This window comes from Acipenser ruthenus, chromosome 17 (assembly GCF_902713425.1).
Source record: "Acipenser ruthenus chromosome 17, fAciRut3.2 maternal haplotype, whole genome shotgun sequence".
In the NCBI taxonomy this organism is placed as follows: Eukaryota; Metazoa; Chordata; class Actinopteri; order Acipenseriformes; family Acipenseridae; genus Acipenser; species Acipenser ruthenus.
The window spans coordinates 26,398,743-26,412,429 of NC_081205.1; the positions used below are offsets into that span (position 1 = coordinate 26,398,743).

A 13,687-nucleotide genomic window follows, 5' to 3' on the forward strand; every position below is an offset into this window, starting at 1 on the left:
ACAGCATGTGTGGTTCAGTTTTAAAGTAGTTTTTCCCATGTATTATTATTGTTATTATTAACACACAGAACATCATCAAATCATTTATTACAAGGAATCAATTTGGAGACTAACAAATTGTTTACTTTTAAACATATTCAAATATAAATATATAATATTTTTAAATATATTTAAATATATATATATTTTGTTACCTTTTCCCCAGTCTTCCAGATGAATGTCAGATTAGTTAAACAATTTTTAACAGGGTTCCAATTGAATGTCAAAATTATTCTTCTGACGTGCAGGCCAGTTAAGAAAACTAGCAAATTAGCTAGGATTGCTGTTTGCCGTGGGTTCCATCTGTATTTCTGAATTATTTTGTTAATCGTTTTATTTATTTTTTTAGTGAACAAGTACTGGTCATATTCTCAGAACACTTTGTTTATATAAGTGAGGTCATGAAAATAAAATGCCAAACTGTCTATTTCAGCAGACAATGGCACATGCATTAGCATGTGTTTGATGGCGCTAAAAAAACTCACACACATATACACACCCAAGGGGAGGCTGTCAATACTGTCTCACTTGATGAACAAGTAGGCCTAAATGGTGACAGCTTGCCAGAAAAGTAACTGTATGCATTACAAGTCTTCAGCTATATACTGTAGCCTTCATTTAATTATTCCTAGGTATACAGTCCATGTGGCTATGGCACAGCGACCCTTTTGTACTTACTGGAGGAGCTGTCAAATTGATTGCTTTTGACAATGGGAGCATTTGTATCATTTTAACAGTCCGGCTCTGTGCATACACCAGCCACAAGGGGCATTGTTTTATTTCTTCAACATCATTTACCACTACCAAATGTTTATATCAAACTTTATTGATGTATCTGTTCAGGGTCAGGAAGCTCTCCAGCTTTCTTCCTTAAGTTGTACATGTTTTTTGGCAATAAATATAAATTAGGATAAGCAAGGCTGCAGCTGCCAACCTACACATGTGTTTGAATTGAAATAATAGAAATACTGTTTTTTTCTTTCTTTTACTCTATTAGGCTAACAATAGGAAAGGCAATTACCTAACAAAAATACTGAAACAGTAGTAGACTGTTCATATGGTCAGAGGCTGGTCTGTATGGTCAGAGGCTGGGCTGTATACAAAGAGCTGTTGCATCCAGTTGGCTGGGGCTATGTCCTTAAAAACAGGTTATGTACATATTGCATGGAAATTCTAAATTGGAAATCCTGCCTACAAAACCAAACAAAACCAGTAAAACTAAAACCTTTTGACCATTTTGTCAGTGAAATAAACTAGATATGGAAAATAGCCTTGAGAGTACTAAACATAAAGTGGTTTTTAATAAATTGCCTAATTAAGGGATTAATTTAATATTAATCCTAGATTAATCCTCAAGAGCAGCTTAATCCTTAGCTAACCCTTAGTTACCTTAATAGTAAATTGCCAAAATGTACATTTAAAATAGATATAGAGGATACTGCATGAATGTTCATGGATTTGTGTAGTTATTCGACAAAGGCGGATGGCCGAGTGGGGTTGTTTATGACCGTCCTCGTGCGTGAAATAAACAGTCCATGTACGTTGATGGACTATTCTGTTCACCAAGTACAATGTATGGAAAAGAAAGTATGTTTAAACCCAAATTTGGAGAAATACTTTCCTTAGATCACCCTCCACATCTGCTTAGCAGCACAGTGTAACACACACGCTGTGTTTTGCCATTATTCTTTCCTTGGATTTTAAATGAATTCAAGATCGACTCGATTTACCATTTGTATATTTTATGTTTTACTGCCCTAAAAAGTTGAATTAATAAAAGATCTTCTTAAAACACAAATTCATTACAATTGAAATCTCTAGATTTAAAAACTGTAATGACTGATAATTGGATGCAAACTGTTTCTTTTTTAGTAGTTTGACAGCTTTTCTTATAATTGCTAGTTATATTGCATTATTCCGTGCTAATGTACGCATGTGATTTAGAGGGTAATGAGGTGGGAGTAAACTACTCTATTTTAGTGCTTCAATATTATGCCAATCCATTCAAAGCATGCAAGCATGCAATATAATCCCTTGGTTGACTCAACTTTACTTGGCTGAATACAATAACTTATTTAACTGTCCGGACTAAAAAGCCATACAGTCTACAAACTCATTAAAAATGCCTTAGAGTAAAGTTGGCACTTCATTCCTGCTTTCTTTCACTCTGAATACTGGATTACACGATTGTTTTCCTTCACTCATTGTTACCGACATGGGCATAACCCCTGGTCCTCAGTCACCTGTTATTGACACGCTTGCGCTCCTTGGTCTAGGATTGCTGACCTCGCACTTTAAAATGTCAGGCAATGCAACACAGGTTACAGCAGTTCTCCCTTTTTATCCCAGTTCTTCTGGCCCCATCTGTTTTGGATGTCCTTTTTGCTTCCTGTTGTCGTCCTCAACATGCCCTTTTCATCATCAGCCCCGGATGGGTAACTATGCCTCTGTTATTTTAAATTCACGCCCTCTACCTCTATATTAATCCTGCTGATGTAGTCCAGCAGGGAAGGGCCCCGGCTGCAGTTTTTAAAAAAGGTATAGCTCAGTAGCTTGTGAAAGGTCATTTTATTTTAAAGGACATCGACAAAATGCCATTTTCAGATTTTCACCCCCGTCCCTTATCATTGTATGTTGTTTGCAATCATTCTGAATGGTTCAAAGTTATGATGCTATAATACTGAGATTTTAGATCATGCATTTTATATATTGCTTAATCTAATTGGCTGATATCTTTCTTTAAGGACCTTTAATTTATTTTGTATTTCTTTGCTTCCTTGTTCTTCAAAAATCATGTGCTACTGTGACACTTCAACTCTTTTGAAAGTTCACAGTATCACATGGTTTCAGAAGAACCAGGAAGCAAGGAAATGTGGCAAAACAACACAGGCCTGGAAGCAAGTTATAGCAATAGAAAAACAGAAGATATTATCAATCGAGCCAACGGAGCACAGAACCGTTCACAAGGACTGCAGACATCTTTAGTTGCTTTCTGTCCTTTAACTTTGTATAAAGACCGCTTTGTTTCTCGCTCCTATTCCTTTTCTTTTTCTCACTCTCCCACACACTCTCAGGACTGCAATACTAGAGCTTCAGGCTTTCAGCTTATGTGATCAGAAATAAGATGACATTATTATTTTCCTTCAGGCAAAGCGGTCACAATTAAAAAAGCCCAGGAGGCAATGAAGCATTGGAGGTCCTTGGAGAACAGGGGGTATGTATGAAAAAGCCTGGAAATAATCCCTTATGGCGATGCTTTGTTGTGTATTATTCTTGAAGCTAAGACACCTTTTACTGCATGAAGAAAGTGTTATTGACAGAGGTGCCATACATGTTTCTATAAGTGCAGATCTTAACAAACACCACGACATACCAAATACTAACAGCTACAGTAACATGTTATTACACCATGAATGAAAACATAACACATATGAAAACAAACAGACATCTCAAAATGATATCCTCATCCCTCCAGTTATGAAGCTGCATCTTTAACTTGTCAACATGAAAATAAATTATCCAAACAGATAGCTATCAGTGCTTTAATATCCCACATTTTTTAATGTGTGCAAAAACGACTCTTACTTTTGTAAATTTCAAGCACATGCACAGCTATGGCCAAAGGTTTTGCATCACCCTATAGAAGTAACAAACTTTGCTTCATAAAGTCAAATGAAACCTGCTGAATAATGTTAGGTTAACATATTGAATTATATACCGCTTTGTAGTTTTCCATATACTTAACGCAAAACTGAAAAATATTGAAAAATGTGACATTTCGAAAATCTATTATGGCTTTCGGTAGACTTTTACGATATCATTTAGTAGTTTCTTTGATTACATGATGTTAAATAAAAGACCTAAATTATATTCTCAGTCCTAAAATTCTAGATGATGCAAAACATTTGGCCATAGCTGTATGAACCTAATTGCGTAATGACCTGCCAACTTTGATTTATCAATGTGCAACCCATTCCTGCTTTTTTATATTGCTTCCAGACCACACAGACAGTGACCTTAATTCAAATGATTAATTAGTAAGGAGTGGCATGAGTAAAATGTTCATTTGTTACGACATAAACTAATGACACGGAACCGTTTTGTTTTCATTTTTATTTGTATCTCTATTGAGCTCCAGAATACCCTTCCTGCTGTTATATCATCATAAACTGTTTGCTTAATTGGACTGATTTAAGTAAAGCATATTTGTTCCTAAAGTAATAAGGTTATCTGCTTTTAAAAACTCAGTGTCCCCAGTTGACAAATACACTTAGCACCGAATAGATACCCTGCCTCTCATGACTGCACTCGACAGCCCTACCAGCGTTCACCAAGGCTGTAACCATAGCAGCTGTGTTAAGAATTGCACAGTGAAGTCATTGCATAACCTGCAGAGCCTTTCAGATCAGGCCAGGCTGATTAGAAATGGTCTCCCCGTCATCCTGCACTCTCTGAATACGCCAACATGGTTTAATCAACGCCAGGAAAATTAGACTTCACTATTCCTCTCAAGAGACTTAATGCCTTTAATGTACGCTGCCAAAAATGCCTTTTTTATTTTAGGAAAGTTTTTCTTTTAATAAGAACATATAAAATCAGAATAATTTGTTGTGTTAATCTTACTTTAATCTTTATTGAGAACAAATATGCTTAACTCTTTACTTAAGGGAAAAACATTCTGAGAATGTGTAGTGAAACATGTCTTATTTATGTATTCTGGCCTTGTGTGCAATTTTAAAATCAATGTGTTTACTAATTAATTTTTAAAAGCTGTCAGTGAAACAGGACAATGAAAAATAAATTGTAATCTGCAAACTAAGATTTAAATAAGAATGATATTATTTATGCTGATGAAATGTAGGACTGTATACATTTCTGAAAATCAATAGACAATAAGAACAATGCATAGTTCTGGACCTTGTTGGTTTAAATTGTATAAAGTATTTTAAAGCATCGCACATTTTACAATACTTCTAATTAAACGTGTTTGTACCGTCTGCTGATGTACAGGTGCAAACAGAATGGTTTCTAAACCACAAAACTGCTTTTCACCACAGAATTTGATATTTAAAAATGAACAGTGTGAGCTGCCTTTTCATGGATTCTATTTGTTTTGGCATCAAAGCCAGAAAAATAAAAAAAATAAAAAAAACATTTGTTTCCATCCTGCTTTACAAATGTATACTTGCACAAAACCAAAGCTGATGACACCAGCTTTTTGTGTTTTAATGATATTTTCTTAAAATATCTACATGTGGTTCGGCTGCACACAACACTTTCGTCTCCAAACAGGACAATGCAGACTCTCCTCATTCTAATTATTTCAGCTGTTTAATGCAACCCTAATGCCTTGTTCTCCCTGCTAAAATAAAAGCTATTGAAATGCATGAAAAAAAATTCACAGCCTTTCTAACAGGTTTTCTTGGATAGATGGATATAGCTGTAACCATAGCAACACAGCCTTGAAGTCTGTCTCAGACTTAGCAACTACCTTGAAAAAAGAACTGCTCAGACAAATTCTATACCTACAACACAGTGCCTGTATACCCCAGTTGAATGTTTCACAACTAGGCAGCGATATTCAATAGATTTAATAGAATTCTATAAATGAGTGCTCTGTTTTAATTTGGGAGATGTACACTTTCCACTGGAATTTAAAGAACAGATTGAGAGGAATGGTAGTTCTTCACGCCAAGTTACCAGCGAAAACTGCCAGACTCTCTATACAACAAGGATAGTAAATTGGCCCATTTCACTTTTAATTTGTAGTTCCCAACACTCTTAGGTGAAATGTAGAAACAAAAGTCAATACCGGGCATACAGTAAGAGAAATAAATCGCCAGAGTAATGCAAAAATGTCCTTCTCCTCCTCCTCCTCCCTTTTCTCCCAATTTTTGGCAGATTTTTGTAGACCGCAGGCAATTTTTTACATTTTGGAGATTTTTTGGAGATTTTTTTTACGAGTTATCTCAGCATTCTGACATTCTGATCTTGATCTCTGAAAAATGTTGGTTTACTGTCAGTCTAACGCTCAGTGTGGGTCGCTGCTGGTGTAAGGAAGTATGGTTTCCTCTCGATACCGGTTGATGAGAGTAATGCTATGTGTGGTCCCCACTGGACAAAAAGGAACGTTCATTTCTGAGAATTAGCTATGCTGAAGGATAGCCTATATATCTGGTAAAAGAAAAACATAAATAAATACATTAATAAATATTGAAATAAATGAATACATAAATCAATACATAGACATTTATTTATTTATTTATCTATCTTGATATTTACTCATTTCTTTTTCACTATCAGATATAAACACTGCCATTTAATACTGTATGAAACAAATAGATTCTCAACAGTTCTCGTTCAATTGTATAATAGTGAAGATTTTTGTACATAAAGGTCGTCATGCTTTCATATATTTTTACTTTCAAATTAAAAGATATATTGTAATGACCCAGACAATTGCTTTGTTGCAGGACTTGTTGCCGGTTCAGTTTGTCTCATCTGTCTTACATGTATTTGTCACAAAGACGGCCAGAGTGGGTGGCGTCAGACCAGAAAAGGAATACACAGACAGTGGTTGTGATGAGCCGAGTGCAATGGCTGCACTCAGCGTTTATTAACAAAATAAAAGGTTTCAAACAGCACAAAAACAGGACACGGCACTATAGCCAAAATAAACAGACAGACAAAACGGATTAACACTAAACAAACGGTGCACGGAGAGACAAACAAACACGGTGAGAACAAACACTTTACGTTTACGATTGTACTGATTTAACTCTCCTCTCTCTCTCTCTCCCGTTCTCCACTCTCTGAACACCTAACCCTGACTGACTAAAAATGTGCCTATTTATACTGTTGTGCTGGGATTCAATTACTAATTAATTATTCACTTGAATCCCAGCACGTGAATTAATTCTGTGCAACCCCGTGCTCACATATTACATTTAACCAGCACGTGAAGTGATTTGTGCCCTCCTCGTGCCTACATACAAATCTACACTTTTTAAATATACGTGAAACACAGACCCGTTTATATCCTGTGTACCAATCTATACACCAACATTAACATACGCACGCATACATACATACACAGAACACACAAATGCACACAGGGGCGGGGCACTTTGCCACAGTATTGTAAGGGGAACGGGTCATGCCATTACTTAGCATGGGAAGGGGGAGTGAGTGAATGAGTGGGGAGAATGTGTGTTGCTGTTTTCAGGGGTTGCAGAGCATGGATGTGACTGGTTGATGAGCCGGACTGTGGCGGAAAACGACAGGAGGTTATATAATAAGGGTGTGCATGAGCCTGGGGACTGGAGACAGTCCAGCGCTGAACTTGAATGAGAAACTGTGGGTGCGATTGAGCGAGCGTGTGAGCTGTGCCCAGAGCGAATATGCAATAAAAGTGCCAAGACTAAAAAGTAGGGTTATTATTTTGGTGCCGTGAATTCTGGCCCCTGGCAGGAATTCTCTGCAGTATCAAATAAAAACAAACATTTTGAGAATTCAACACCGTCTCCCTGAGTACTACTTCCTAAACATGAAAATGTTAAAATATACCTGGCAACCTTGGTCAGCACCAAGCAAACAGGCACAGCTGTAAAAGCGGTGGGGTTCAAGGTTGCCCCAGTTGTTTCTTCTAACTTGGCTTGTGTTTTTGATACAAGTTAGAAGAAACAATTGGGGCAACCTTGGCCCCCATCAGTTTTACAGTTATGCCTATTTGCTTTGTGCTGGGCAAGGTTGCCCCAGTGGTTTCTTGAAACTTGGCTTGTGTTTTTGATATCTCCACTTTAAATGGCTGGGCACTTTTGATAACTTGGCATTTTTTCACATTTCCAATTTGTTTTTGTTTCATCTACATTATAAGCATGATGTGCCATTACTGGTGACTGAATTAGAAGAACAATTAGAAAATGACAATACATTTAATTTCAGGCAATCAGAATTTCTACATTAGAATTTTAATGCAGATGTATATTTTCCAGGTATAGAAATAGTAATGTAAAGCTGTAGGTTGTCAGATTCCTTTGCAACTAGATACATATTTCTGATACACGGCTGCAATACTGGACCTCCACCGCCCTTTCTTTAGATACAGACTCTTAGGTGGAGTAACAAACCAGACCAAGATAACAGATATATTGTTCAAGATCAATCCTGCCAACCTTAGAAAGTAGGTTTCCCAAAGAGTAATGTAATGTCAGTCACCTACCATCATGGAATGACTGAAATTGTGTGTGCAGTTCAGGAACCAAATACTTCACAACAACCTGGCTAAATTGTGATCAATGTGTCAGATACCTATTTAAAGGGATTGTGTACATTTTCAACATTTGAAAAGCATTCCCTGTTTAAGGCCCTTATATGGGTGTTCTGTGTGATTATCTTAGATCACTATTTGCCATGCTTATTAACTATTACTGCCAACATTGCTGAAAAGCTCCCAGGGCGGACTGCACTGTGCACGGAAGCTTGTAGGTACTTTGAAGTCTGTGCGGCACTGAAGCCTGGAGGAGTCTTTTTTGCAAATAACGAACTGTGCAGAAACATTAGAAAACCATACAGAATCATATAAGAAACGTCCCCATTGTTTTATAAAAACAAATGGGTTAATATATTATTAGGTCTCCATTTCTTTCTTTCTTATAGGTGGTCTGTGTGAGCTTCCCAAATAAAGGTTTGATGCAACTCACAGTTTAGGAAAGAGTAAATCACAGTACAAAAGAATATATAAAAAAAAAAAGACATGATAAATGCATGTGGAATGCATGGTAGTCAGATGTTTACCAAGCGGTTTTGTCAACCAAGGAGCAACTGTTACGTTTGCAAACTATTTGAGCTCTTAGTTTAACACAATCATGGCAATAGGACCAAATTTCCAAATGTTACAGTGCATGTGATATAAACTTTGAAGGAAAGGTTTAAAATAATACTGGGAGTGAATGGAGTTAAAATTATATTATTTCAAAGGAAGTAGCCTGCTTTCTCCGTCTAGCCAGACAGATGGAATGAAGGCTGACATTCCAGCAATTCCTTTTATGTAAAAGCACACCTTTGATGTATATAGCTGGACATATACAGTACTGCATAACAGAGAAACAAATACAAGTCTCTAAATACATTCCTATCCCTCTGGTTACTAATCGTAAAAAAAAAAAGTAATTCATAACGTGACAAAATGAAAACACTGTTTCAAGTGTCTCGTCTCACGGAAATTTTTGGAGAAAAAACCTGAAAGTTCAGTAATTTTAAGGAGAAAAGTGCCTAATATGTTCTTTTGTTCTTTTTTCTTTTGTTTTCTTTTTTTACAACATGGAAACTTCAGTATCTTCCACTTTTGGTAATACATCCATCAAGTAAAAAAAAAACAAACATAAAAATACTGTCCAGTGGCTAGTGGGTTTCATTCAGAATCACTTATAGCTTTCCAGTCACAGGTTCTTTACGGAGGAATTGTGACAAACTGACAACTGCCAGGATATTGATGTCATAATAAAGCAAACAAGCCGTGTGAATGATAATCCTCAAAGGGAATACCAACAAGGATCCACACACACACACACACACTTCATACTTTTGTTACTGTAGGGTTAAGTGAGCAGAGCCCATTTATTTATTTTTTTTCCATCAGAGTTTATTATACTTCAATGCTCATTGTTAAATATATAGAACATGACGCAGCGCCATAGTGATTTAATACCTTGCAGCCCGGGTGAGTCCGATTCTTCATCAGCGGAGTGGTGGAGCAGAGTTCGATGGCTTCTGGTTCGTGGAATATTACCGTAGGTAGTGGCTCTTTCCGTAATGTTAAAACATTCAGCTTGGTCTTCAACATTGTTTGAAAGTGCTACAGCCAAAGAAGAGAAAATGCACAGGTTAATTATATTGTACGTTTATTCATAAATTACAAACAGAATTTGCTTACCCAGCTACCTACCAAGCACCTCCAGTACCACTGTTACACACATGCACACACACACACACTGACCATCAGTAATTCTACTTGTTTGGCCAAAGAAGCAGAATTCTGTATTCCGTCGAATTTAAGACGCCCTCGTATTTCTCACCCTCAATTTGAAGAAAAAATAAAACAACAAATAAATATGCATTTACAAATATACAACCTCAATTATGCATATGGAGCAGGTTGTGCCTGCGGCCACACAGAGCATTACAGTTGTGTGCTGCTTCTCATTTCCAGTCGTGATTACCCGTTTTTCTACCAATTTGTAAACTCTGGTATTGCTTGGCCTGTTGAAAAATACAGAGGTCTGATCAGCATTTCTGATCAGCTTCTCTTTGAATTCCTAACGACGCTTCTTTGAAAATGGCTGATTCGAGATCGGGCAGTAACATTTTGGTTCGTCTTTTCTCAGCAGTAAGTCAAGTTGCTGTTTGTGTACTCGGGTAGTCATGTCTTTTGTTGACAATTTTAATACATGCATCCCTACTGTTCTCAAATTTAAGACGCAGGCTACTTTGAGAAGCAAAAAATGGTTCAAAAAGTGCATCTTAATTTCGAAGGAATACAGTAGTTGGTAGGAAAATCCATTTTCAACCAGGTGTCTGCCATTAATCCTAAGGCATCGGGGTAATTGGTGAAATAGCACATATGATGCCCTACAAAAATACTAGACGAAAGCTGATATATACCAATCACAGATAAAAATTATGAAGATATCTCCCTCTATGCCTTTCAGCCAGATTGTGTAAACTGTCTGTGAAAGTGTCTGTGCAATGTCTTTCACTAGTCCACACATATGGGGCTATTTTAGATTAATACCATATATAGCTTTTCCTTAGGACTGCACCAGTTCTTTGTCAGCATGAAGTCAACAGGAAATCTACTCCAGGTGGAAAAGCAGAATGTTTGGTTTCACTTCCCATTTTTTTTCTGGAGGACTTTTTCCTCTAGCAATATGTTTACAGCTGAAAATCTTCAAGATTACACAATTGTCTTTATTGTTCAAGTGTTTATCCCAGAACATCTTGGAAAAGCATTTTTAATTACACGCTGAATTCCTTGTATAAACAGAATTTAAATTTCAAGTTGAATTGTTACAGCTTGTACTGTAACCTTGTTTACCACTGATGCATTATCCACAGTACTTGACAAACCAAAGTGGATTAGCATACTGTCTTTGTAATAAGATGCACCACTGTGCTTTGTAATCCCCACATGCCAAAACAATGTGGGACCTGATCGGTTTTAACATGGTGCACCTAATTTCTAATGAATGCACACAGTACTATTTTACATTAAATTCTATTAAATTTATAGTGAGTTGACGGGATATCTATCACATTGAGGTTTTAAAATACTTTCCATCTGTTTGGCAGATTGACCCACTCTCAGGCTGGGCACTAAAACACACCTATTGTAAGTGGGCTTGAAGTGCATATGTGTGAAGCAGAAACTTGCTGGAGGCCAAGAAAAAGGAAATTCCATGACAAATACCAATACAGTACTGATAAATTCAAAATGAAGCTTTTGTGGCACACACCAGTTATAGAGTGGATCTCTGTCGTAACCTGACATAGCTACACTATATCACCCTGATGCTTATTAAAAAAAAACAAAAAACAGCGCATGTCGATAAATGTTCAAGCTTAGCACCAACAACTTTGTTTTACTTCCAAAAGGGCCCGACTTTCCTGTGGTGAAAAATGCTCCTGCTGTTCAGCATGCTAAGGGCAGTGTGCTGTGGACAACATGTTCATCAAATCACGTTTTGTGGAGGAACTTTCTTCCTTCTTCTACAACAGGTACAGGGTTACCCCACACAAAGAGGGACCTCCTAAGTACAGTGAGTAGGGTCAGTCATTTTTGTGTTATAAATAAGCAAAAAAAAATCTAAATGGTCTTTTCTGTAGAGACTCCTCTGATTTCACTTACTACACTAATAATGACGATGAGATGGCTGTTGAGAACTCCTGTTTCACGTTGTATGTCAGGTGCTGGTTTGTTGATATTTAGGACCTTTATAAAGCTCATTCAAGTGAAACCGGTTGGTTATTGAATCATTTCTCCTTGTATTGTAGGTCTGAACTAGGATACCACAAGGTTGTACATACAAAACAACTTTAAAATCAAAAAACAATGTTGTCAGAAGACTAGCACAGATCTTGTCAGGTTCTACTTAACTGTCTTCTGAAAAAGCTACCCTTATCCAAAATAAGATCATAACCTGTGAATGATGCCACGATAATCTATGATTAGAGCCCCGTGTTTTTCGCAAATACGAAATAGCGCGAAATAAAACAAAACGCAACATATAAAATGAAATAAAACAAAATGCAAATGTAAAATGAAAAATCATTATAAAACAAACATAGAATGACATTTTTAAATTGGGAGGTTTATACAAAAATACTTTAAGCAAATACTTGCAATTGTAGTTGTCAAGGCTCAGCCATTACGATAGACACGGTCTGAAGGGAAACGGAAGCTCTGACTAGCACTTGTGCTGATGTATAATTTGAGGTGAGTTGTTTGGGAATTCTTGATGGAAGAGAAGAGACATTTGTTTCTAAAATCTCCAAACCACGCATAACAATTAAACAAGAATGCAAAGAGGGGCTGTATGCAACTGACTGTGACAAAATAATGATGTGCAGATTTTGGCTGGAATGGGAGTCGAAAGATACCGTCGTTAAGCATGAGCCCTAACCAAGCTTGTTTTGTGTACTGGAACCCTGTTTAGACAATGGGATTGAAACAATTCCTATCATTTTTTTAATGGGTGGATTGCTGTATGTGCAATTATTATGACAGCCCCACAATAGTAGGGAAGTGCAATATATTTGTATTTTATCTTATTGTGTTTTATAGAACACATGGGCAGTATTTACTGTAAAAAGGCAGTTAATTAAAACCGAAAAATCCAAAATCAGGAAAAAATAAATCTGTAAATTCAAAATAATAAAATAGATTTCATAGGGTCCTACTATTCTTGATATACATCTATTTGAGTTGTTTTATTAATGTGTATTTGTAATAAAACTAAATAAAACAAAATCTGTGAAAAATAAAATTAAAAATTTTAAAAAAATAAAAATAATTTCAAGGGGCTCTATCTATGATACACAGCTGGATGTGCTGAGAAACACAGAACTCTAAAATGATTCATGTCTGTACTTAAATTGGAGAACACATAAAGCCCTGAGTGAAGGAAGACAATACACTACAGGCATTTAGAAAACCAGCCTGGTATTAAAAAACTAAAAAGTTAAATTCCATTGTCATTAGCCTGCCACTACCCTGAAAGAACTGCCACTAAATAGCTATTACTTTATTTATTGTTGGGTCTAGACAGGTTTCTATAGAAACCAACTCTGAATAAATGTATTTCAAAGACATCATTTCATTTTACATGTTTTGAAGTGTTGCTTACAGCTTTGGAGATTTATTGACCAAGCTGGATAGAAAAATAAATCTGACTAACCTTTACAGTCCAGTGGCCAGAGTTGGCCCTTCCATTCCTGGTCTTTGTTCTAACCCTATTTTAAATTGTTTCATTGAACCAATTAGCCCTCCATCCAGACCCTGAAGTAGTTAATTATCTCATTGTACCTGTTAAACCTGGATAGGAATCGACGTCTAGGACTGTGATTGGAAAAAAATTCAAATTTCAAAATC

The 13,687-nt window shown here is 36.5% G+C and overlaps 1 protein-coding gene across 1 annotated transcript in view; it reads right to left on the bottom strand.

Annotated features, from left to right (window-relative positions):
• Positions 1-13,687, bottom strand: part of pid1 (phosphotyrosine interaction domain containing 1) — a 35,053-nt gene that overhangs the window by 13,117 nt on the left and 8,249 nt on the right. Inside the window, exon 2 of the mRNA XM_034038581.3 lies at positions 9,749-9,895. Coding sequence (XP_033894472.3) covers positions 9,749-9,895 — 147 coding nt within the window. The remainder of the gene's footprint in view (positions 1-9,748; positions 9,896-13,687) is intronic.